Raw genomic sequence first — 27,216 nt, 5'->3', positions numbered from 1 at the left:
GCCGAATCAACTGTTTCAATGAAGAACTTGGCTCACAATAAATATAAAACACTATTATGTAACACTAATAAAGCATAATTATCGGTTTTCCAATCACTTTGCACACCACACTAAAAGAATTTGCACTCCTTGAAATTCGTAAGGATTCTTCACATCTCACTTCCCACACATCACTAACAACTTAGAATCAGTTTACGTTATTTCACGTTAACATTGCGAAGACAATTAAATGAATAGTCTGAAACAAATTACCTACTAAACCAGTTATTGTAACATCAAAAAACTTAGAATTTCACTATCACTCCTACCGTAACCAAAATATGACCAAAACGACCAAAACAATAACGAACAAAAGCGCAACGAATATGCGTGAAATGTAAACACTGACTAAATCTCAAAATGAATTGGCAATAGGTTTAATACGTAATAAAATCAAACAGAACTTAGAAGCGAACAAACGAATGCAAATTAATACGCGTTCGATGTATCCCTAAAGCACAACTAGTCCAAATATGAAACATATCCCCTTCGCAATAGTCAGATACCTTTGATCGAAATGCATACGGTTGGTTGAACCAGCATGGAAGAAATAAATTCCTCGAAGATGTTACATTCACAACTCACTTCACTCTTTACTTCATCGTCTATATGCAATCGAGTTAGAGACTTAATTGTTGTATGAAACGCTTCACGAGTCTATTTTCTCCCAACTCGGGAAAATGAAGTTACAGACCTTACAAAAACGAAGATAGGCCCTAGGTATACACCGATCACGAAGGAGTCAACGTCTGTGAGGTTATTTGAAGAAGCCTTAACGAAACCAGGTTCCATTTAGCAAATTTACTTGCAGAAAAATGAAGAAATATCGCGTAAAATACGTGAAATGTAAGTTATTCGTCAATGCTCCCGTCTGCTTGCAACTATAATATGGGAGATGACGTCACGTAACGAATAGCCAATTACAGGTCGTTTTACCCTCCAGAATTTCGATGCTAAAACAAAGGTTATTAAAACTTAAATAATAAATTAATAACAAAACACATGGAATTTTCATTAAACACATGAGAACTTCAAACATGTATGCACTAAATGGAAAGGGTTTCATGCTTATTCCTCACCCATGCAAACACTCTATTCCGTGCCCCGTGTAAAACGGCCTTAATGTTGTTCAATTTCCTCGAGTGACCTTGACAGAAAGGATGATTCCTTAGGGAAAACATATTTTTGGATGAAGGTGCGTTAAAATAATGTATACCATGCCATTTTCTGATTACTATTATGATATTTGCATGAAATTAACTGACAGTAGGCGTTCATATTTAATTTCCGTTTGGCGCCCATGTTTTTCCGTCAGTGGTCTTATTTCGACCGGCTTCAAAATAAAACTAATTAGTGGATAAGCTACTGCAAGCTTCAACAACATATGTGCGACAATTCGACAGCAAAAAGGAGTCCTGGTTTTCTACAAGAGCCTCATATGTGTTGACATTTGTAATTTTCAGTTGTGTTTTGTCTCTGTTGGTTGGTTACCAAGATTGTTTATTGATCTGTATTTGTTAACAATCCTTATGTGTGTGAAGTTAAAATACGGTACTACTAAAACTTTTAAAATATGAAGAGTTATTGCATTTAATTCATTTACAACTACCAGTGCTTTCCAATAAAATACCAACAGAGGTTATGGGCCCAGCACTGGTAAATTATAAGAAGTAAGTGAAGTCTTCATAATGTCGTCTGACGCATCCGGTATATCGTCTCACATTAAGCCGTTGTGTGGGCGTGAAGGATATCCAACTTGGAAATTTAAGCTGAAGGCGTATTTAATAGATCAAAACTTGTGGCATGCTGTTGATGGATACCCAAATGATGATCATACTGATGCTGCTTCAAAGTCCAGGAAGGATGAGCGTGCCCTAGCTAAGATTTGTTTGTGCGTGGACGATTCCGCTATCATACATGTAAGAAGATGCAAAACAGCTGCTGAAGCATGGAAAGTTCTTGCCGATGCATATGAAGATAAGGGTTTTGCCCGGAGACTTAACCTTCAAAAGACTTTGTACCGGTTATCCCTCGGAGATTATACGTCCATTGAAGAGTACCTAACTGCCGTAATGGATACCGCTCAGAAGCTTGCTGATATTGGGAAGGAGATTCCTGATGAGGATTTAGTTGCTATTTTGCTTGGAGGTCTTCCTTCACATTACGACCCCCTAGTAATGGCACTCGAGAATTCAGGAGTTGAAGTAACGGTGAACATGGTGAAAACTAAACTCTTAAATGAAATGTCCAAAAATGATGGTGCAACTGAGACTGCATTTGCATCCAATGCGTCTCGAACTATTCCGAAGAAAAAGAAGTTCCCGAAACGCAACAACTCTCAAGATGGTATCGTCTGCTATGGATGCAACCAACCCGGCCATAAAAAACCAGACTGTCCAAACAAGACCAAGAAAACGGCACAGACATCGAGTTCAACCCACAAGCAGCTACACAAGAAACAATACACTTTATTCTCGGATTTAGGTGTTGGTGGTTGTGCTCAAAGCAATAAAAATGATTGGTTTGTGGATTCCGGGGCAACTGCCCATATGACTCCTCATAAAGATATTCTGTTCAATGTTAAAAGTAACTCTGGTTTGGAGATTGTGTGTGCTGATAAACGTAAGTTGCAGAGTGACAGTATAGGTGATGTCATGATTCACAAAAGTAATAACAACAACAGTATTAGTAGTATTTCTGAAGTTGTTCATGTGCCTAATCTTGCTACAAATCTTATATCTGTGTCAAAATGTGTTTCAAAAGGTTTTATTGTAGTATTTACGAAAGAAGGTGCTAAATTTTTTCATGATAATGATTGTAGTATTTCAGGGAATGTTTTAATGACTGCTCTTCCCAGTAACGGGTTATATAAGATAGAGTCACAGGTATCAGAAAAGTCCCTGGCTGCTACAACTAACCCTTCTCAGCAAACTCTTTGGCATTGGAGGTTGGGACATCTCTGCCGCTATGGTATGAATCTACTGAGAAATGGATTAGCTGATGGAGTTGATTACGCCCCTGAGGAAAATAGAACTGTATGTACTGCATGTCTAGAAGGGAAACAGAGTCGAGAACCTTTTCTTAAAATCAAAAGTAAAAGGGCGACTAAATGCCTAGAGTTGATTCATTCTGACCTCTGTGGACCATTCAGTGTAAAATCATTAGAAGGAAATAAGTATTTACTTGTATTTATAGACGATTACTCTAGAATGATATTTACCTATTTCATTAAAACAAAAGATCAAGTTAGAGTAAAGTTTCAAGAGTTTAAAAACCTCATGGAAAAGCAAACTGGCCAGAAAATTAAAATTTTACGATCAGATAATGGTTCTGAGTATGTTAATAGGGAATTCTCAGATTATCTTAAGTCAGAAGGAATTATTCACCAGACTTCCATACCCCGTACTCCTCAGCAAAATGGTGTTGCTGAAAGGGGAAACAGAAGCATTGTGGAGAAGGCTCGTTCCATGTTGCATAGTGCCAGACTACCTAAGTCATTTTGGGAAGAAGCTGTGAGAACTGCTACGTATCTCAAGAATAAATCACCTCATAGATCCGTTACAGGAATGACTCCAGAAGAAAAATGGACAGGTGAGCGTCCCAACTTGACACACTTAAGAGTATTTGGCTGCCGAGCTTTTGTACATATTCCAAAGGAGGAACGCAAGAAGTGGGATAGCAAAAGCAAGGAACATATATTTGTAGGATATAGTGAGAATAAGAAAGCTTACAAATTTAGGGATCTTTCTAATTATATGAAGGTAGTCCATGCTAGAGATGTTGTGTTTTTAGAAAATAATTTTTCCGGTGAGAGCAGTACTGATGCTCAAATTCCTTTGGATTCTTACAATGAAAATGCAGATTCAACAAAAGATGAAGCTGCGGCTGCTGTTAAAATTCTTTTGGATTCTCCTTGTGAAAATGCAGACTCAACAGAAGATAAAGCTGGGACTAATGTTCAAGAAACTGCTAAGAGTCCTAGATATCCTCAAAGGGTACGTAACAAGAAACAATTTCCTGATCATGTTGTTTTACAAGCAAAAAATTTCTTTGACAAAGAACCTACCACATTTGAAGAGGCTATGCAAAGTGAAGACAAAGAGCATTGGATGAAAGCAATGATGGAGGAATTAGAGTGTCTTAGAAAAAATGAAACTTGGAAGCTAGTGCGAGTTGCAAATAAAAGTGTAATACCATGTAAATGGGTTTACAAATTGAAAAGAGACAATGGTGGTAAGATCATCAAGTACAAAGCTCGTTTAGTTGCTAAAGGTTTTGCTCAAACTCATGGTATAGACTTTGAAGAAACTTTTTCTCCGGTAGTCAGAGGTTCAACTATCCGTTTGCTGTTGGCTATGGCAGCAGAACTGAATCTTGATGTTGAACATCTGGATGTCGAAACTGCTTTTTTAAATGCCACTTTAGATGAAACCATCTATATGACACAACCAGAAGGTTTCATAGCTGTAGGTGAAGAGAAGAAGGTTTGTCTATTACAGAAGTCTATTTATGGACTCAAGCAGGCTAGTCGTGCTTGGAACAAAACAGTTCACAAGTTATTGTATGAGATAGGGTATATTAAATCAAAACATGAACCCTGTGTCTACTTTAAACATATTGGAACTAAAATAGTTATTATTACATTATATGTTGATGATTTCTTTATATTCTCCAATGATGAGAAAGAAAAGAAGAAATTGAAGGAAGAATTGAAGAAGAGATTTGTCATTAAGGATCTTGGCAAGATCAAACATGCCCTGGGAATGAATTTTACAAGAGATGAGAAGAGGGGAGTATTCAAGATAGACCAGAAACAATACATTAAAGATGCTTTAAAGAGTTTTGGCATGGAAGATTGTAAGATTGTTTCGACCCCAGTTGACGTTAGTCAAATGAAAGAGAAGGGTAAGGATATCATAGATGTCCCGTACCAGTCATTAATTGGAACTCTCATGTATCTCTCCGTCAACACGCGGCCAGATATTTCCTTCATTACTAGCTATCTCTCCCAGTTTAATAAGAAGCATACAGATATACACTGGAAGATGGCCAAGCGGGTACTTCGTTATCTAAAAGGTACTATGGAAATGGGACTCACATACAAATGCACTGGGAAGCCTATTTTTGGTTTTTCTGATGCAGATTTTGCAAATGATCTAAATGATAGGCATTCATACTCTGGATATGTTTTCACTTGTGCAGGTGGACCAGTCTCCTGGAGTAGTAGAAAACAAAAATGTGTTGCCCAATCGTCTTGTGAGGCAGAATATATTGCTCTTTCCGAGGCTACTAGAGAGGCTATTCATCTAAAACATCTTATTTCCGAATTATTTCAGGAACAAGAAATTATTACTATTTTTGAGGACAATCAGAGCGCTCTCAAGTTAGCAGAAAATCCTGTTTTCCATGATAGAATGAAGCATGTAGATGTGAAATACCATTTTGTTAGAGAACAAGTAGAAAACGGTAATATAAACGTAGATTTTCTCTCCACTGAGGAAATGACAGCTGACATACTTACCAAGGGCTTAAATCGTATAAAACATGAAAAATGTATGAGAGGTTTAGGCATGGTTTAAAAATAATTAAAAAAAAAATTTGTAATTCATTTGATGGAAATGCTAAAGAGCTGTTTCAGCACATCTTCAATTACGGGGGGGTGTTGACATTTGTAATTTTCAGTTGTGTTTTGTCTCTGTTGGTTGGTTACCAAGATTGTTTATTGATCTGTATTTGTTAACAATCCTTATGTGTGTGAAGTTAAAATACGGTACTACTAAAACTTTTAAAATATGAAGAGTTATTGCATTTAATTCATTTACAACTACCAGTGCTTTCCAATAAAATACCAACAATATGCTCAGAATGGTACGATGTGGCCGTATGGCTACGGTGGGCGGAAATGTGTCATAACTTAGACTACCATCTTGAATTTTCAAGGACCCGTATTAATACCTAATCTTCTAATAATTAATACCTATCAGTACTTCAAAAATGAAAATATTCCACCGCATTTTCTTGAAAAATATAGGTTCTGAGCATTGCTATTCCTCCGAATGTGATTAGGTTAATAACTAACAAAAAATTAGCTGTTTTTATCATAAAAGTTAAATTTAGAAGACCTTCGAGTCTTTAGTGATTTTTTTTGGCTTCTTCGGTAGCACCCTTCATTGCGTAGTATTACAGCCGATCCGAAAAGTAAAATTTAAATTTAACTCAAAAAGCATGTTTTATAATGCCTGATTGGCGATAACTATTGGATGATACAGCCTTCCACTTAACCTGTCGGTGAGTAAGCACTGGTTTACTTCTGTATAAGATCAGACTTCAAGCAAGCCAGAACTTTCACTCACCGCCAGGCAAAGTGGAAGGTTGATTCATATTACGGTCAGCGTTAACCAGACATTATAAAACCGGTCCTATGAGAACACTAACAATTACTAAGTACACAGTTAGTGTCAACCAGACATTATAAAATCGCTACTATGAGAACACTGACGATTACTAACAAGGAGACATCGCCAAAGTGATGTTCGGGATCTGCATGCGGATGTTATTTAATGAAACTATTTAGGTAAGGTAGAAAAAGTTTCACGACTTTCTTCCACATAGGCCCGAGAGAAATTCGTTTGTAAAGATTTCGCGCAGCATGACATCCCTTGAGAAATCGCTACCTCTTACTTACGGCCGTGTTTTTCTCTCTTCTAATTTTTGAAATCACTGTTACATTTTATCCCCATTCGTTTTATTTAGTTACTTCGCGATTTTTTAAATTTAATATAAATTTATGGATTTTAAACGAAACTCCGAATTGTGCCTTACCACGGCGATTACTCAAGGGACGTCATGTTGCGCGAAGTCTTTACAAGCGAATATCTCTCGAACCCGGGCCTATGTGGAAGAAAGCCGTGACACTTTTTCTACCTTACCTATATAGTTTCAGAAAATAACATCCGCATCCAGATCCATAACATCACTTTGACGACGTCTGCTTGTAAGTACACTAATAATAAAACCTAGATTTCATAAATATAAATTTATAGCACCTAAATCTGGTTGATTTCAGTTTCATTTAATCATATGTACAACGGGGATCTCCACAGTTCCACAGGTACGTTAATCCCCTATACTTAGGGATGAATGGAAAGCACATGGACGACAATCACTGAGAGAAATACAGAAGAAGATACAATTTGGCTGCACATCCCTCCACGTGGTTCTTTCCGAAAAAACGGAAATTACGAGGTCCATTTATCAATTGCTCCGATTTAATCTCATATTTTCCGAAGATAACGAATCCGACAAAAATGGAAGGACCACCTAGCGGAAAAATTATCACCGACCGTAAGTTCGAACGAGATTTAACCACTTTAACGCGATACGGGGGAGCACCAGAATAAAGGCAATTTATTTCCCTTTTTATTACGAGCGCAAGATACGAAATAACTATGAGGAGTTACAGGATGAGATTTTTTAATAATATTTAGAGATGAAATCATTTCTTCTTGTCCACCATTGTAACGGACCTGAATCATGCATCTTTTTAAGAAGGTGATTGATAAATATTTATTGGGTGGTTCATGAAGATTTTCCAATGTTTGCTGTACATTATGATTTTTATGTATAATATGATTTTCATAAAAGCGTTCCTGTAACAGATACTCAACATTTTGTAAAATCCGGAATTCCTCCAGGTGACAAAGTTGAAGGTATTGAGTTAATTTGAGTAATTGAGTTCAGTTTCATTAAAGTCGCGTTATTACACCGAATATATTACATCACCGAGTACACCACGGTTATTGTCATTTCAGTTAAGAAAATTGGATTGTAAAGGTACTCATGAATCAAGTTCACCAGCTATTTCTAACGAAATTGATAATGTGCGTGTCTTTCAAAAATTGCCGAAGAAGATATTAATGGAAAAATCCACAACCACCGATCATTGAAAAATGATTTGCAATTGACTTTAGTGTAAATTTCATCACCCAATTAATAAAACAAGCTGAAAATGCCTCCGGATAAAAAAGTAAATTTCAGAGGGAATCGACCTTTTAATGAAAACAGTAATTAATGAAAAATCGCTAAGTGTAAAAAATTCCTCATTTTATTATGTTTGTTTTCAACAACGCATAAGCGTCATAATCAGGACCAAATCAAGCTCATATAATTGAAAAAAAAACTTTTTGGGTATTACAATAGTGTAATTATTTATAAACAGCATTGGACGATGCAGCAGCTCATTGAATAAATTTTTCATTTATTATTTATTTAACAGGTTTTCGCGAATTTACTCCCTCGAATAGACTCGTTAATTTTATGTGGAAGTATGAATGCGCTCAGATTTGATGCTTTCTAACCGTTCCTAAAAACATGCACAAGTTAGATAGTGTCCCACAAAAATTTACCCATTGCAGCTGAATATATAATGAGAAAATTATTAAAATATTGTTGCCAATGATGGATAATGACTAAGGAGCCCCGAATGAGTCTTTGTTTTTGTGTTCCATTGCCTCAATGAGGAAAAGTGGTAAATTACACTTCCGACACATTATATAAATTATGAAAGAATTTAATCACAACACAATGAGAAAAAAATATATTATGAATTCTTTCTTTAGAATGCAAAGTCAGAAGGACTGTGGCCAATTCGTGAATAATTCACGTCCCTAATAAGGAAATCCCAAACTTATAATTTAAGTCTATTAAGTCTACATATGTACATTTAAACTTTGGTAAGTATTTTTCTGTCGAAAAAAATGTATTCATGTAATTTCATCCAATGACATACGAAAATTTTACGAGATTCGTTCGGTATTTAACTTATTAAACGGTTCGGGTATATTCTCACTTCCACTCCAGTTAGGACAGTCCACATTTTAATTCTTTTCCCAACCTTGTGTGGTAAGATCGTCGATGGCTTGCGTAATGGTTACACTTGAAGCCGAACTGAGGATCTAGTGTTTTCCAAATTGCCTCGCAGATAATCAGATACCTGGTTCCATATCTTTCGCGACGGCTCCTTTAATCTTTTTTATTTGTTTGCGGAAAAATAAATTTAAAACCTCTATCCGTTTTAGACTCCTTATTTTCCTTGCTTTGAGTGCCAATCTACTGTAGCAATTGAAGGTCCCGTAACGTTTTTTCGAAGTCCTTCACAAACTCACAAATATTTACTAGCGAATATCTATATAGAAACTGGGGCAAAAGGGAAGAAAGCATCTGCACTTTTTCTACATTACCCGTCCAGTTTCAGGAAATAATATCGGCATTCAGATCCCGAACGTCAACCTCGTTATGTCTCCTTGTCAGAGATTCTACCCGAAGGTTGGTTTCGATAGGTTAGGGTACGGGTCGCCCCGAAATAAGCCATATGCATGAGAATTTCACAAAATAAGCGAAATGGGGGGCAATGTCTTTCTCTCGACAATCTCTCACTACGAGGATTTTGTTTTTCGGATATGTCCCGAGGCTTTCTCCAGACTCTGAACCCGGGATCCCTGGGTGAAAAGCCAAGCTCTTTACCCACTAGAGTACCACGCTCCCCCTCGAGGTCCTTATCATCCAATAATATACCAGCAATCGGCGTGAATTGTTTCCGTGAATTGATGAAGAGTTAGCGTTTTCATTTTCGAGTCGGTGGAGAGAAAATGTAGTGACCATGACATGATTTCAAAAATTATAATTGAACTATTAAATAAAAAACCAAATACAATACGCCAATGCATTTTCGTTAATTTTTATGAAGTATTTCATTTTTTTACCAGGTGACGAATACATGGAAATATCTCCGTTAAACAGCACCCTCACCAATGGTCAACATCAACGCCAGGAAATGATAATTTGTCAATAATTAAAATTGTCGCATATTATTTTCCGATACTGAAACTCAATCCATTATTTAACTACAGTTAGAAAGAGCCTTTGTCCACATTCCCTATATCAGCCGGATTCGGATGACTCAGCTGTTCCATTTGGAGGTGTAATTTCTCATTATATATACTTTCTCGATAAAATAAATATAAAATAAATTGATCGAACTAATTTCAACTCCACGTTGCCACTTTTGTGAGGTCCCAGGTGGAGGGATTTTTAATATAGGCTTTAATGAGTTAAAATATAATATAACTCGAAAATGAGAAGACTCTTTCCCGGTAAAGGTCATTAAATTCTTTATTCGATCATGTTAGCCCCACCTGTGGGGGAGAATGAAATTATCAAATTCAAATGAGAATTTGCGAAATAATTAACTAGCTTCATAAAATATCGTTTCGCATTTTGTGACCTCTTCACCTTCCAGAGAGATAGATTGACGTGTTTAAAACATGGATGAGGACTTAACGCAGGTCCAAATATAAGGTATATAAAACAAATGAAGAGTTCTCACATCCCATTCAATTAATTTAAGTTTCCAGCGCTTGTAATCACGAAGGAAATGAGTAAAAATGATACTATAAATCTACTATCGGGAACAGAATCTGACAATGAGCTATTTCTTTTCATAAGCTATACATTGTGAGTGTGCGTGACAAAATCTGTCGTTTCCAATGGATGAGACTATTTTCACACAAAGGATGGAAGTGATAATTTTTTAATAAGGTGAGAAATGGTGAGATTTTTTGATAATTCCAAAAATAGAAAGGGATGATCGAATCACCAGAACCATTTAGCTCCTCAGGATGATTTATTATTTGTTACATTTTTCCTTTCAAACATTACATGAATGATAACTATATTTTGGAAATTAAAACACACTTGATAAAAATAAAAATTGTGGGCAAGAAGGAGTTCGATAATATCTGTGATTTATTCAGAATTATGCATACTTTCGATATTTCTTTTCTCTCGAAACTAAAAATCAATATTTCGAAATCGCAATTCCAAGAACAACATTCTTTTTTACATAAATTTTAAGTCTTCATAGGATGAATAATGTTTTTCTACACTATAATTCATAGAATTCAATACTGATAATCCAATAATATGCAGCAGTAAAATGAAATGAAAGATAACAATGATATTCCAAAATCCCCCACGCTGGATAATAAATTCGTACCACTACAGCGTATTCTTTTCTCCACATAATTTATATTAAAGATTATAACCCGAAGCCTCATAATTTGGGAAACCAAAGCTGGTTCATTCTCGACTCCATGGCGGAGAAATAAAAAAGAGATTAGATCTTATCGACTCGAAATTTTTTAATAAATTCACCGCGTTTATACCACGAGGGTAATACGAAAACAAAATGAAACCAATGCGTGAATAAAACCCATATTCTTGATCGCGCACAAACAATATTATTAGTCGCAAATCTTGATAAGCGAGCGATGGTATGCCAGATAAAAAATTCGTTCGTTCCCCGGAATAAATTGAATGCGACTTTTCCCTATACACCATGAAAAGCTTCCCTCATATCGTAAAAACACAAGAGGCTGAGGTTCTAGCAGGGAATTTTATTTCCGCAGCATTTTGGTCTATCCCTGTACACATAGACTTACAAAAGATTTCGATTTAGATTAATGGAATTTTCAAGATTCGTTCAATTATCATATAATCTCGCTCGCGTTGCCAAAAACGACGGGAAAGTTGCTACTGCCGCGGATATTTTCAAGATCACATAAAAAGTAATGCAAAATCTGGGTATGCATTGGTTTCCTACCGAGCGTGCGAGATTATTAGTAAATGCAAATAAAACGGTATCATAGAAATGGCGGCTTAGGGATCGCAAAAAAAGAAAAAGGAATCAGCACAAGTGCCTTAAGCCTAGAAAATAAAATTTTATATTAAATTTCCCTGTAAGCACATACGAGACAATTATACATATATTATATGAGTAGGAACTAGATAAATTGGTTGACCGCAACGAAAACTGTCTCAACTAACCTAGAAACTACGTAGAAAAGTGGTGAAATGTATGTTATTACATGTGCCAATAAAATTTTGATCCTGGAACATTGTATAACATGTTTTTTCTCCAACCGAACTAACTTTTTGGGCACGTCTCGTGTATCTTAATACATGTGAGATAAGTAATATAATGTAACTAAATTCGAGTTAAGAAGAAAATACCTTTTTGCTGTACATTTTTGATGCTTATTTGAACGTATCTAACTCCGAAGTTGGATATAAAGGCTGATCATAACAGTGGCTTTGGGATATAGAATTGAACTGATTGACCTAAAATGAATAACTGAATAACCGTTAACGAAAAAAAATTAGCACCCAAGAACAAAAACAAATAAAAAACTTAACGTCATCAATGGAACTCTATAAAAAAAAGTCAATATGATCAATTCTTATTGACGTGACTTTAACACGACTTACATTTGGAGTATTCTTCTCTACGTAAGTGAAGAATGGACAATGGCAGCAGCGGAGAAATCAAGGGCAGAGGTTTTTGAAATGTGTTGCTACACAAGAATGATGAGGATCAAACGGATCGACCGAGTTAGTAACGAGGAAGTCCTTAAAAGAGTAGGAGAGAAGAGATGCCTCATGAAAACCTTAATAAGAAGACGAAACAACCTCATAGACCGTATCTTGAGACATGATGGCTTGATGCAGACAATCGTCTAGGGACAAGTAGATGGCAGGAACGGAAAAGGAAAACCTCGAACAAAACTCATAACCCTGGTAAAGAAGGATGTGAAAGAGTGAAGAATATGTAGGTGTGAAAATATTAGCTGATGGGAGAATTGAGTGGAGTGCGGCGTCAAAACCACTTTTCGGATTGTTGACTAGTGATGATGAACTACGGGACCAATGAGTGAATTTTGACTCCAATCTACAATTAGCTTAAGAATGAAACAATGAAATATTTTAACAATGCAATGAAAATCAAATAAAAGCTCCAACATCAACAAGGAAACGACTCCCGTTTGTCCAGGCAGCAGGAAGTATTCTTGCGTCCTGTTGACTTTGATTGGAAATTATTAAGGAGGACATAAAATCCGGAAAGTTTTCAAGAAACGGGTCTCGGCAATCATAACATACTAGCAGTAAACCGATATAGCAATTTTCCATAAAAAAATAACGGATCAAACGCGGTAATGCCATCTTGTGAATTCGCTGCAAAACAACAACGCCGCGATTTATCGCCAGCGTAGGGTCAACACTTCATACCGAAACTGGGTGTTATTACGTATTAAAAAAGTTTTCCACAGTCCGAAGTAAAATAGTTCACCGTTCGCGCAGGGCATGGAAATAAAACTTGCAGGCTGATAGAGTGGCACAGATAAATCCCACAATACGTTAATTTTCGACTCCTAACTCGCATTCACGATCTAAAAAAAAACATTTAAGAGGTTAACGCATGCTGCTAACGAATGCGTTTAGAAATTGCAGAAACATTTGTGCTAAATTTATATGAGTCCATCAACTAACCTTTTTGATTTACAACAATTTTAGCCAAACCATGAAAATAAAAATCAGCCCATATTAATCTAGTCCTATACTTGTGGTAAGAAACAATATTTTGGAAATGTTTTTTTTTTCAAACAATGAAACTATGTTATTTTTCCCAGCCGATGCAATTCTTTTGCCGGCCTAGGGTGGCGACGGGGTAAAGCCTTTGCCTGCCAAACAAGAGGTCACGGGTTCGTGTCCCGCCTTGGTAGGTTGGCCCTATCTAAGGACATGAATATTCGTGACGTTTAATTGTTAAGTTAAGAACCCCAATGTACAAGGCCAATATATCCGGAAGTACAAAAATATATAAATACAAATAAAATAAATCGGGTCTAATGAGATAATTTAATTAAATAATGGTCATTAAATTGGAACAAAAATAATGCAGAGAAAATACTAAAAATATTTCCTTTATAAACAATTGTTGGAAAATATGAATGCATAAATTTGGTGATGTATGTATTTCCTATGTATTTGTGATACTGGGTGTATCGATACCTTTGATCGATACTATCGATTGTTAATTGTCGGTGCGGTCTGGTTGGTAACGAGTAAATAAGTTGGTGTTCTTGGAGTTTAACTGTTTCTTTTCTCGCTTGTGTCAGGTCGATGACTGTTTAATTAATAAACGCAAAGTCACGCAAAGTCTATATATAAATCATTCAACAACAATAAATCTTAATTGCTATTCCTTATGTCATTTTACGATGGCTTCACTAGCATGACTAATTGAATGAACACATTGTTTATCAACTCAAAACCCAAAACAACGAAAATGTTAAGATATTGTTGAAATAAAGAATTTCTAAAACATTGACCGCATCCATCATCCAAACCAATTTTTCATATGACAATTTTACCCAAATCATGACAAGACATCAGTCCATAATTAGCCAATTTGAGTCCCCAATTTGAGGTACGTAAAAATGTTTATGTATGTAAGTGTAGGGTCTGAGAAATGTAAGTCAAGAACTATGAAGATAAACACCATTTCATAAAGAACGACTTACCCCACACATATTTGTCTCTTAAAGCGGCCATTGTTTGAACCTCTCTCAATAAAAAAACAATGCGCCTAACGCATCTAAACAAGTGAAACACAAATTGAAAAATACTGATCCCACAAACATTTCTCAAGACATTTCAAATATAATGAGACGTTTTTTTTTAATTTTACAAAACCTTCGTTTCGTACATAAATTTCCTCACGCTCTCCCCGAATAGATGTCGCTCATTCAAAATGTATGGTTAAGCTTTCTGTTCCAATCTGATTTAACGTAGAGGTATGCCAAACTAGGCAGAGCACAATTTGAAATATATAGGGTGTTTCAGGAGGAATATGCAATACTTCAGGAGGAGGTAGGGGAGACAATTTTAAGCATTTTTGTCCATAAACATGGAGTCGCAACTCCTTAGTTACCGAGCTATGACAACGTAAACATTTTTTGGATGCACCTTGCAGTTACCATGGAAACGGTTTTTCTTGGTTATCCAAACTTTTCGACATTTTATTTAATACTATGGATTTTTTACAACATTAAATAATTAAGACCGGACGAAAAGACAGAGTGCGATTATTATTGCCTGAAACAATCTTTGACATTGGTTTAACGAGAGCTTTGAGCGAGTATCAACAATACCTACGATTGAGCAATCTTACCAATTGTGAGATTAATTGTTTCAGACAATTCTAATCGCACATTTCGTCCAAACTTGATTATTTAACGTCCTTAAAAATCCGGAGTATAAATTAAAACTTTGAAAGGGCTGCATATTCAAGAGAGACCGTTTAAATGATAATTAAAAATCCGGAGTATAAATTAAAATTTTGAAAAGGCTGCATATTCAAGAAAGACCGTTTAAATGGTAATTGCAAAGTGTACCCTAAAATGTTTGCGTTCCCATAGCTCAGTGACTAAGGAGTTCCGATCCCATGTTTATGGGCAAATTTTTTTAAAAATTGCCTTCCCTACCATTGAAGTAATGCATATCGATGGCTAAGTTCTAAAAACACATATCTCAAAATTTGGCCGGTTTGACACAGGTATCTTAAACAAAGTGTAATACCATTAAAAAATAAATTTCAAGCAAAAAAACAACTCTTTTTTGGAAAGTGTATGCTATTTATTCAGTTTTATGAATTTTTGGTTTTTTAATTTTAGCGTACAATTAGAAAAACTAATCGTTTTTTTGCTCTCCTGAAAAGTTGCTATTTCTGAGAAACGTGTTGTTAGAACTCAGCCATCGATATTCCTCCTCAAACACCCTGTATATTTTGTTAAGTCATATATAATCCAACAACATATCCATAAATATTTTTCAACCGTGTAATTTTGTTAGCTTAATTAAACGAGAGCTTTACGCAAGTATCTATCTTTACGATTGCGCAACGTCACCCACTTTGAGATTAATACCGTCTAAGTAAAGTAAACGAAACCTCCTGAGACTCTCAGAATATAGGCCGCCCAAGGGACACGCATGAGCGCATTTTCCATTACACGGCTCCACAAAAAAAAACTTAAAACTCACCCGTCTTGATGACAACTCTCAAATCCAAGGACAAGAGCTGAAAACGTCAATATCGACAACGGGAATTATCAGAAGAAAGGAGCGAACGAAATGGATACATCACTCAACGGTACAAGGAACTGTCGATTGGCACATTACACAGTTTCCCACCGTTCTCGAATGAACGGAAAAGTGGGCGTGGGTTACTGATTGCTCTTCATTTGTTTCGCCCACGCGCGTTGTTGATGGCAACGGACTGATTTCACGACGTGGAATTGAACGACTCCTTACAGCTCCCACTAGGATGTCTACGGGTGAGTAATGCCTCATAAAACGTTAGACTGAGGCACGAATTGTGGCGCACGAAGTATTCTTCAGCCATGATGGCCGAATGTGGCGCTATTTCTATTGAACTAACCTTCCATTGTATGTCGGGACCTAAAATTAAACTTTGTGCGCAAATCTACTCATTACATACGCTTTCAACCAAGTATATGTATTTATCGTAGATTGGAGCACGGATTGTGGCGCACGATGTTCACGTAGTTTTCCCCAGCCACAATTGCCGACGGTGGCGCCATTTCCATTGAACTAACCTTCTATTGAATATAGGGTTTGAAAATTAAATTTCGGGTAAAAATCTATGCAGTAAAAACTTTTTCCACCCAAAGTATGAATATATCGTCATTTGGAGCACGAATTGCGGTGCATGAAGTTCGCGGAGTGTTCATCAGCCGTGGTGGTCGACGGTAACACCATCTACTCAATTAATCTTCTAGTGAATAGGTTCACACAGTTAAATTTCATGTACAAATTTATAGACGAAAAACGTTTTCCATCCCAATACTTTAATTTATTATTGAATAGAAAAAGGATTGTTGCGCACGAAGTTCAAGTTTTCCTCTGCCATAATGGCCGACAGTTGCGCCATTGATACTCACCAACATGGGTCTGAAAATTAAATTTCAAGCTCAAATTAACTCATATAAGACGCTTTCCACCACAAATATGAATTTATCGAAGACTGAGCACGGATTGTGGGAGTTCGCGGAGTTTACTTCAGCCATAATTGTCGACGGTGGCGCCATTTCTACTGAACGAGCCTTCTATTGAATGGATGCAAAACATTTAAAAATTTCAAAAGTACGTTGAAACATACAGAAACTCCTTAAGGCCACTATACACGGTGAATGACCATGCGAGCAAAAATAGAACATGCTCTAATTTTCACTGAATGATCATGCGCATGACGGTCCATTCGCGAATTTTTTCGTTATACACGGCGAATGATTTCATTCGCATGATCATTCGCAAGATCATTCACCATGTATAGCGGCCTTAAGGAGTTGCTGTATGTTTCAACGTACCTTTGAAAATTTTAAATGGTGATTTTAACAAATTAAAAATTTTTTAAAAGCACTCCACATGAGCCGTTACATTTTTTTGGCACTTAAATCTTATCTCTATATCAGCATGCAACTCTTTTGGATACCAATATATGCTGCATATGGATAGAAGCACGATGGCACTGATGTTATCCACGGGGAGGGGGGGGTTTCCTGGTTACAACCCCCCTATGCCCTGGGGTGTTTTCGATACACCCCGGAAGGGCCCCGAAATCTCTGATAAACCTCCCCCCCCATTTCATAATCCTGGCTGCGCCACTGATGTTATCCATCCACTATAAGGATACTGATGCTTAGTGTAAACTCACCTGAAGGCATCTCCGATGAAGGTGAGCGTGTTCCCGCCGGGGCCTCGCCAGCTGATGGACGCCTCGGAGACGCCCCTGGCGGAGCAGTCGAGCACCGCCGATCCGCCGGGCTCCACCACCTCGTCCCGAGGCTCGTTCTCGAAGCGGAGGACATCGAAGCCTGGGGGGCAAGAAAAAAGATCCAATTAGGGTCAAATATGGAGATCAGTGGCGAAGTTATAACGTCAACGTAAGTACCACGGTTATCTGAGGGTGCGTTTTTGTATCCATGAGCATCGCTGTCAGCAGGATATTTGAGTGTTAGAACGAAGGTTACCTAGGTGATAGGACGGACGCTGCTAGAATACTTCTTAAAAACTCGATGAAAACCAACTTTAATCGGTAGAATACTGTAATAAATAAATATGACTAGTAGTGCCAATCTGCCTGTTCCACTGCCAGGTTGACTCTGCTTCGCCACTGGTCGTGGCCTTGTCGCCTATCGTTGTGGCGCTGTTACTTGTCACAGTGTTGAACGTTTTGCTGGTAACTATAGTTTTTCAAAGAAGAACCACTGCAGTGGGGAGGCAGGAATTAATTGATGCTCGTCACTGTTTGCATCCCGCTTTACGGGCAGGCTGTTTTTGGTCCGCTTTTTGCACGGTCTTTGCCAGCAACTTTACGCAATGTCGAGCTACATCGCTGGTACCAAGTCTAAAATGTGAGTGCAGAGATTCTGCTTCGAACGCACCGAACCCCATCCCTGTAGCACCTGGTACGACTGAGATAGACCCTAAAGTGTGACTGCACAAAATGTAGACAGACTGACACGATACAAACTTAATATGCGTAGAAAATGTTAGCTTGCTGCTAAATAAGCGCTCCTGTTTTAACAGAGGGTAAATTTACCGCGACGGAAAAATCCACCGTGTGTTTATCTGCCCTATGGGTGAGCAGTTAGCAGTGGCGAGGGTAAAGGGTAATCTAAGGGAATTTTAAAAAATCGAGATTAATCGAACCCGAGAAGTTATACCGAGGCCTGAAGGCATTCGTGACATGGAAGGTCATAGCCGCTGGGAGTTTTGGCGGCAAACTTCAGACCTTTAAGGTGCTTTCGGGTCATGGAGAAATGTTTCATGCCAGCTAACCCTAACGTTCCAAGATCTGAAGGGCGAGGACATATTAAGATATTGTGGCTATGTTTCAGAAATACACTCTTCCAACGTCTTCGGGGCAGTAACAATAGTAGGGTTCTGCAAAACAGTAAATAAATACCTGCAAATAGTACTGATGTGAGGACGATAGAAGAGTATTCTGCCGAAAGGTCAGCCACAAAGAAGTAAACTCGGCTATAAAAATAAATCCCTTGAGTTATTTATTCATATGATTCGTAGAGAAAGTACTAACTCCTCTATGGAAGAAGTAATTCTGCAGCTATCTGAAATGTTATATTCACTTATTTAGCCTCTTTTTACAAACTAGTTTTTAAGAAAATAAATTATTTGCTCGAGAATAAAACGCACTTGGTAATTTTCCACATATTTCGTTGATAAGGAGAATATATACCCTTCCACACCAATTCCACTGTCCTTGAGGTAGGATGGGCTAACTACGCCTTTTTTGAGCTAAAAATTTGTTTGAGAAGTTTTTATGAATTTAAACAGGAGTTGGTAAGGTTAGCACGGTAGAATACAGCATCCTTGAGGAGTTTTTCGTCATTTTTGAAACATATGCGTTCACATTCTCCACAAACAACACCACTTGGCGCCATAGAGAGCCTCTTGCACCGTCGCCAGACGCCAATGCGTTATAAACGTCGATTGCCCAGCCTCAAAGGTCACACGCGCGCTCGTTTTCCGTCACATTCCATCGGTTTCACTTCAATAATAAAATCTATTGCCCGTGAACTTGCATCAAGAGCATTGCGCGCTTCGCTCGACTGCTGTTTGTCTCTAACTTGCCAAAGCCTTCGACAAAAGATCAACAGCTGTCATGATTTTGTGAGCTATTATATTCTCCAGGCGTATCAAGAGCAGAACGTATTCTCAGATTTTCCACCGGGCAATAAGCGACTTGCTCTTTATCTTCTGAATGAAGATCCCCTGAAATTATCATATTTTTAAATTCTGAAGAGCTTCTAATAGCGTCTTTTGTAAAAATATTATCCTTAAGAATGCTCTCGATTTACAGTAATGAGAAAATGACAAATTTATCCCAGATTCTTCAGAAGATCCTCTGAGGATGAAGAGCAAGTCGTTCTCCGAATCTTCGGAAGACATGGAGCCAATTACCCGGTGGAAAACCCGATAAACTTTCTGCAGATGAAAAGAATTTATTTTGATAACTCGTAAAGCAAATGTTTCCATGAGTGTTATTTATATGAATTCGTAAACAACTTTACATTAAGGATAAAGCAAACATAATTCGAAAAGGAAATCTTGTTAAATTAGTAGTTAAATTAGACATTGCAATATTTCCACAATCTATTTATTTTATTCCACAGGATTTATTCGAACACGACTCGTATCGTTTTGTTAACAGTTGTTTCAACAAGGTTCACTCGATAATGTTGTTGTAACAACGACAACGTTATCTGATGGAAGAGATGGAACATGATTTGACTTAATGGCAGATGATATTATTAACCCACCCCAACAAAACGACAGCATTCATTTTGTGATGAATTTCGCTTGGGGCTGGAAATTGGGAAGTAGCTCTAAAACAAATGAAGCAGAACCAAAATAATTGAATATTGATAACAAGTAGACAGAAGCATTGTCATTGGAAAATATTAATTGCGTTCGCATGTTAATAATTACAATCTAATAAGAGCATCAGGAGGTAGGTTCTATTCGACATTACATTCAAACATATGGAGCGAGATTGATCAGGAAAAAAATTTTTCACGATAAAATTTAATACTGCTTGAGCTAAAACAGCTGTTACTAATAAAAAAGGTTGCTAATATGACAGGAAATACCAAAAAATATACACCACATAATTTTACTACCGAGTAAAAATACCACACCACAAAATGCTTTTATACTTTAGCTTCAAAATATTCTATAAAAAACATAGCAAAACGATTACTAAAATCTTGCACACTCGCATTTAAGGCTTAGGTTTTCAGGGACATTGGAAACGAAAATTGGAACTGATCTGTCCGGAAAAACAATTTTACGGCCAGCAATTCTAAAAAAACATATTTTAAACAGGAATCTGTAAAAGGTTGATTCGAAGAGACGTCAAAAAATAAATTAAGCGATGAATTAAGATTAACAAGAAACGATTATATTGGAAGAAAAATCTCGCAACCAAAGGAAAAAGGAGAATTATTATTAGTTCGCATTTAATAGGTCCACGATGCTAAAAAAAAACAGGAAATTTTCGCTGGGGTGTTTTATTGCAGATATTTTCTTTTTATGCCCACTCAATAAAAATAACACGGCAGTTTAAAAGTGGAATAAATGCGTCATTTTAAGACTTATTAAATTCGAAATTTTCTCCGAGCGCGTTCAAGTGGTACACATGACAGTTTAAAAAAAAGAAAACGATCGAAATGTGACGCGTGGCTTTACAAGCCTTTTCGTCTTTCAGCCGTCATTTTATAAAAAAAAAATTGAGTAAAAATCAACAAGTTTTATTGCGAGAGTTAGATTTAATTCTCGACTACCTGTTCAATGCACATCTGCGCGATACAGTTAACATTAAATCGTCTCACAGAAAGAGGATAGATTCCAGAATTGAAAAATTAAACGTCCACAATCACAATGTATTGCGGAAAAACCGAACATTAAAGGGTTTAAAAAATTATTATTACGGCTCATTAAACTGCGTCATTCGTCACCGCCCTTTCAATTCCGAATATTAATGCCCGTCGAATTCTAATCGGAAAAAAATCGCTACCATATGCTATGCTTTACTTCAATAACAACTCAATCTTCGACTCTAAATCCATATAATGTAATGAATTGGTAGACGTAAATATTGCATGCTGGCCATGAAATTGGGTGATGGTTTCATGATTATAGCCAACGGGAAAATTTTGAGAGATACGAATACGATTTTAAGGAAATAACAATCAAGTATTCTAAAAATCTATACGTTGAGAAAAGTTTGGGATGGATATGAAAATTGTTTAAATTTTTTCTTTTTCCGTGATACAGAAAGTGCAGCCAATAAGATCCATCAGATCCATTACGTGATTTATGTTGAAAGCTCATCTTGGATATTGATTACTAAGCACAACAGAACAACGTAGAAAAGAAATATTAATAAATATACTTTCTTAAATCGTGATATTTCTCCTTTTTCGTTAGTATAAAATTGAAAGGGCAAAAAAGTGAAAAAAACGATATTGCCGAAATCAGCCAATCAGACCCATCACGTGATTTCGCATTTTGCCACTTCAAACTTGTTCCCACGAAAACTAAAAAAAATACAAAATACATAGTCCATTGTTTCCTTTGAAGGTAGCCCAAAATAGGTCTTATTTACGTTTCATTTGAGATTTCAGCCCTTATAACGAAATCATTGCATAGAACAAGTGTCTTTGAACGTAACCACGCGCACAGGTGCTAAGTTAAAGCCCATCAAGGATGAAATTCGCCACGAATAAAAAAACCATTTGGCTTAGTCGGGATTCGAACACAGATCTCCCTATTTCCGGTCAGGTACGCTACCAGTGACACCTCAAAGCCATCTTATTTCAAGATCGGCAATCGGGTGATCCGGGGTTGAATCCCGACTATGCCGAATAATTTTTTCATGGCGAATTTCATCCTTGGTGTATTCATCCTCATAATCACTTTGGTCGACACACAATTGCACGAGAACGTTTTCAATGTGGAATATGCAGGGTTTCGTTCATCAATTTTTCAATAAATTCCAAAATTCTCATTGGTTTCGTGCCCAGTTGATGGCAATACCTGCGACAGGATGTCTCAATTCATGCTCATTTCTGGATTTGCTACCCAAATTTAACCGCCCAAATAAGATGCTCCAAAATGCCCAACGAGTTGGGACGCTGCAATGAGTTTTCAACAAACTACGTGCTAGCCTGAGGGCATACGCAATCGCATGCAACGAGAAAGTTTCCACTGGCCCCGTGCTTCCACGGACAAGCCATTAGACAAGGACGTTTCCATAGCTCGAGGTCATGTGAGATCTCAAGGCGACCTCGAACGGTCTCGGCGGGCACTTCAATCACTACCGAAAGGTCGCAAATCGACAGATGAACGGCAATTTCTGCTCCGGAATAAAAATATGAGGCCAAAATTATTCGCGGGGGACCAATAGACCTTGAATGCATTGGGTTGCAGTATCCAAATCTCGGGAATTGGCGGCCGGTGAACACTTCAATATTACTTAAGTATTCTACCACTTAAGGTAGGTACAAATGGAGCATTTTTCGAGCTATTACGTGTCTCCGACCAAGACATAAACTGTGAGTCCAAATATGAATCTGAAGAGCGGAAGAAATACCTCGCTCAACGTGTACGTGAGTTACCTCAGTGCATTCCATCCGCTAAGGCTTTGCCACTATAGTTTGACTCCCGCTATGCTAACCCGGGCTAATCCCCGTCCGTCCTTGTTGGCTCTTAGTGACGTGAAGCCAGGGGCGGTCTGGCCAGGACGGCAAGCGCCGAGGGTTCCGAGCTTAGGGGGCCCCCACAACGCCCGCGCCTATCGTGAAACGTATAAGAAAGGTGTATTGAAAAAAACTCAGATTACTAGAACCAAAGTTTTTTTACAATTATAAAATTCTACGTTTTCATTAGTTGCTTTATTTTCGACCTACTCAGAGTAAAAAATATTATACGAAAATACAAAAAATAAATGTCCATGATGAAAGAACACAAATGATAATTTCCGCTATTTTTAATTCCAAAACTCAACAACCGACCCAAGTTTCAACACATTGTGTGATTTTCAAGGTGAAAAAATGTCACAATGTCTTGAATTGTCGAGTTTTGTAATCAAAAAGTGTGGAAATTACCATTACCATCAGTGCTTTTTCATCATAAATATATCGAATTTCCACGAAATAAAGCCAGAAACGATTTTGTACGACAATAAATGTGCCATAAGAAAAAACCTGATGCTTTCTTGAAAGGGTTATTCGAAAAGGTTATTTTACACGTTTTTTATATTTCAGTGAAGTTACAAGGAGCAAATTCAATAAATATCAAATAGAACGATTGCACATTATTAAATTTTATAAGATTCTCACTTTTCATAGTATTTTTTACTACGAAATTGATATTTTTATTAACTTTTATCTGGTTTTTAAGAGCCAGAATAGCGTCAAAATCCATTTCCGGGAATGCAAATTTTCTAAAAATATCCGGGAGGATCCCCGGTTCCCCCTTAAGATGGGCCCCATCATGAGCTCCAGCCGAGGGGGCCCCAATCTCCTCAGACCGCCCCTGCTTAAAGACAAAGGATGCCAGTTGCCTCAAGTGCCAAACCTCCAAGTTTTTACCGATCCGGCCCCAAGAGCGAAGTGGGACTCTTAGAAGTCTACATATTATTGAAAACGATATTACTTCCTAACTCAACTCACAATTAGGTCTATTTAGGCTATTTAGGTAAGATGTTAACATTTTTCCATTCAACGCGGTTTTAAGAACCTCCTCCCTGCTTAGTACTCCCTCTATCCGCACCATCTGTCTCTTACTTATGTCACCCGGAAGTTACCCTCCACACTCACCATGTCCAGCACTTCGTCTTTCCATGAACTACATACTGTTACTATTGCGGAACTATTGCCAAAACAACAGCAGGCTCCCGAGGTGCACATGAAATTTTTCTAAATATATTCCATCTAATTCTGTATAAGGTGCGAAGAAGAAGGAAGGTATGGCTGGAGCAAGTACTTGGCGGGGAGGGGATGTTGAAAAGAGCGTCTGAGGGTAGAATGTTAAGTTCAACAGATTCAGGCATCAACTGGTGGAAGTTAGACATTTAAATAAATAAAAGATTGTGGCACTTGAAGCCATCATCATCAGATGATGACTCCGTGAGCCAACGCGTTGTGCGCAGCAAATAATTTTGTGAATAGATGCTACATTCTTTTATTTATTTAAATAGGTAGATTGTTAGGTAAGAGGCGGATGAAGGAAGAGAAGTGGGTTTATAGGGAGAATGAAGGAGAAGAGGCCTCGTTGTGAATTGAAGATGGAAGCACAAGAATGAATAGGAGGCTGCCAGAATGCTTTTGAACTAAGTACAGCTAAGTACTCCATGGAAACCTACCTTAATCTAGTCTGTGCGATGTAGTAAATCATTTGATCACAGAAGCTCCTTTTCTAAGGTTTTTATTCATATTTATTCGTCAACTCTCCCGCATTGAACACTGAACCAGGTTAAGCAGTATGTTATGAAGGCTTGCGGGCTATTGAAGGACAGGAAAAAATACACTCGCTCTATTCAAACAAGAAAACGATTATACTACATCCGCTGCTGCAATATCTCTCAACGGGTCAAATTAAGGCTAAAGATTGCTATCATCACGAGGAAGACTAAGTATGGAGCGCTGCAATACCTTCCCAAGGTATCATAAATTAAAAAGTCAGGCGTTGGAAGAAACCTTAGGATTTTCTCTAGGCGAGAGAAATATAACTAGAACAAAACAGAGGAAACATATACGGGTGAATCAGGAAGAACCTTGGTTCGCAAAGAGTATGCTTGCGACTGACTCAAGCGATATGGATCAGCAATATGCCTTTCGCTCCGTTAAAGTGATCCCACGCACAAAAAAAAATTGCTCACTGCAAAAGGACGCAATGTAGGCCTTTATACCTTGCTTCTCCGCAAAAATGACGATATCGAAATGAAACGTGGTCGAAGGGTAACGATCGATACGTATATATGATCGATCGGACGCACTGATAACGCATACCGCATTCACTCACGTTTCCTCTTCCAATAAACTTCCTTCCCGGCAATCGCACCCGCCCATTTTTTTACGACCATAATACGGGAGAAAATAAAACTACAACAGAGCCGACAAGGGTTTTTAAAAAAATGGCGACCATGCGAGCTATCAAGATGTATATGAATGCCAAGCAAACATTAGCAGGCTCCCCGCGTTGACTCCAAACTGTTAATTTTATATGCAGATCATGCCCGGGAAATATATTCCCGATATTAAATTTCCTCATGTTTGCCCCGAGAATGCAAAACTAAGGCGTGAATTACAGGAAAAATCAACGCTAAATATCAATTGAAGATAATGGAAAAGCAGTCGTTTACTTAGAACGACCTCTAAACATAGCGAGACGACAGTTACTGTGGCAAGGAAATCGTTATCCGGACGAAAATACGGGTTTCACCAAGGATCGCCTTCAGCATACAAGAGTACAAGAGCGGAAATTTATCGCTATGGCACGACGACGCAACACGAATTCGTAATGCACCGTGAACTTACGAGTTCCGCGTAATCTGAAGTTTTCCAAGATGCAAGATTCGTCTAGAAATCTTTCCGTGGAGTTATCCGTGCGTCACTGCAATTGAAACATATGATATGCTTCACCATTTACAATCCTGTCCCATCAATTTACATTATTCACAGAGCCATGTGCAACCCATGTAAATATCGAAGTAAACAAGTCAACGAAACTGACTATTGCTAGATTGATACGAAACATTTGCATTCCAAGGAGCAGACGACCATGCCTGGTAAACACGTATTGGCTTGCATGTAACTGACGTTATTAGTTGGTAACTTAAAATACTAGTACCAGGTAAATTGGTTTCGTTTTTACTCTTGCCATCGAGATCCTTTCTTAACTAGCTCTAGACGATGGATCGATAATGGCAGAGAGGGTAAATATCATCGTAACGTCCGATAAACTTATTAGTAATAAGGACGCCCATTGGTATTTTGCATACTCTGACAAATTACGAATAACGATATTTACGACGTAATATAATTTCATGCCGCAGCCATGCAATCATTCATGGTTAATTGAACAAAAAAGAAAACTATATAAATATTTGTTAACAACTTATGGGGATGGTTATTAAAATTAGATATTGCAATATTTCCACTGAGTTTTATAATGACACTACACGTTTCGTAGTAATAAACAACATTATCAAGTTTTGTTTGTAACGACGAAACGCGTAGTGTCATAATAAAACTCAGTGGAAATATTGCAATGTCTAATTTTACTAATATTAAGAACTTCCACCATATCGTGCCTCACATCATGCAAGATATTATGGGGATGGGTTAATGAGGTTTCATCTTCAGAATTATCAGTCAACTTTTCACCAGCATTTAGCTCTTTCAATAGAACATCGTCAGGACTGAATGAAACGACATTGGCAAAAATGCAGAATATATACTATAATAAAGTAATACTTTATAATTTAAAAAACATTATTTACGAAATTTTTCTTAAATTTTCACTGTACAATTACTCCTGCTCTTTCATTAATAAATCCTGCATTCACTAAACTTTGTTGTGGGAGTTTTCGAAAACGTAAGTAATCAAGTCAACTTCTTTTGGAGTTCACTTGTTTAAATTCTATTTGTTAGCAGTTTTGCTGTACGTGTACCA

At 37.4% G+C, this 27,216-nt stretch overlaps 1 protein-coding gene across 4 annotated transcripts in view; it reads right to left on the bottom strand.

Moving 5' to 3' along the window:
- LOC124169663 (neogenin) overlaps nucleotides 1-27,216 on the bottom strand; it is a 354,395-nt gene that overhangs the window by 79,863 nt on the left and 247,316 nt on the right. For all 4 annotated transcript variants that reach the window (XM_046548314.1, XM_046548318.1, XM_046548315.1 and 1 more), the window contains exon 2: nucleotides 17,669-17,828. In XM_046548314.1, the coding sequence (XP_046404270.1) occupies nucleotides 17,669-17,828 (160 nt within the window). The remainder of the gene's footprint in view (nucleotides 1-17,668; nucleotides 17,829-27,216) is intronic.

Source organism: Ischnura elegans, chromosome 12 (assembly GCF_921293095.1).
Source record: "Ischnura elegans chromosome 12, ioIscEleg1.1, whole genome shotgun sequence".
Classification (NCBI taxonomy): domain Eukaryota; kingdom Metazoa; phylum Arthropoda; class Insecta; order Odonata; family Coenagrionidae; genus Ischnura; species Ischnura elegans.
Note: the sequence above shows the minus strand (reverse complement) of the source record. Positions and strands in the feature narration are given on the sequence as shown.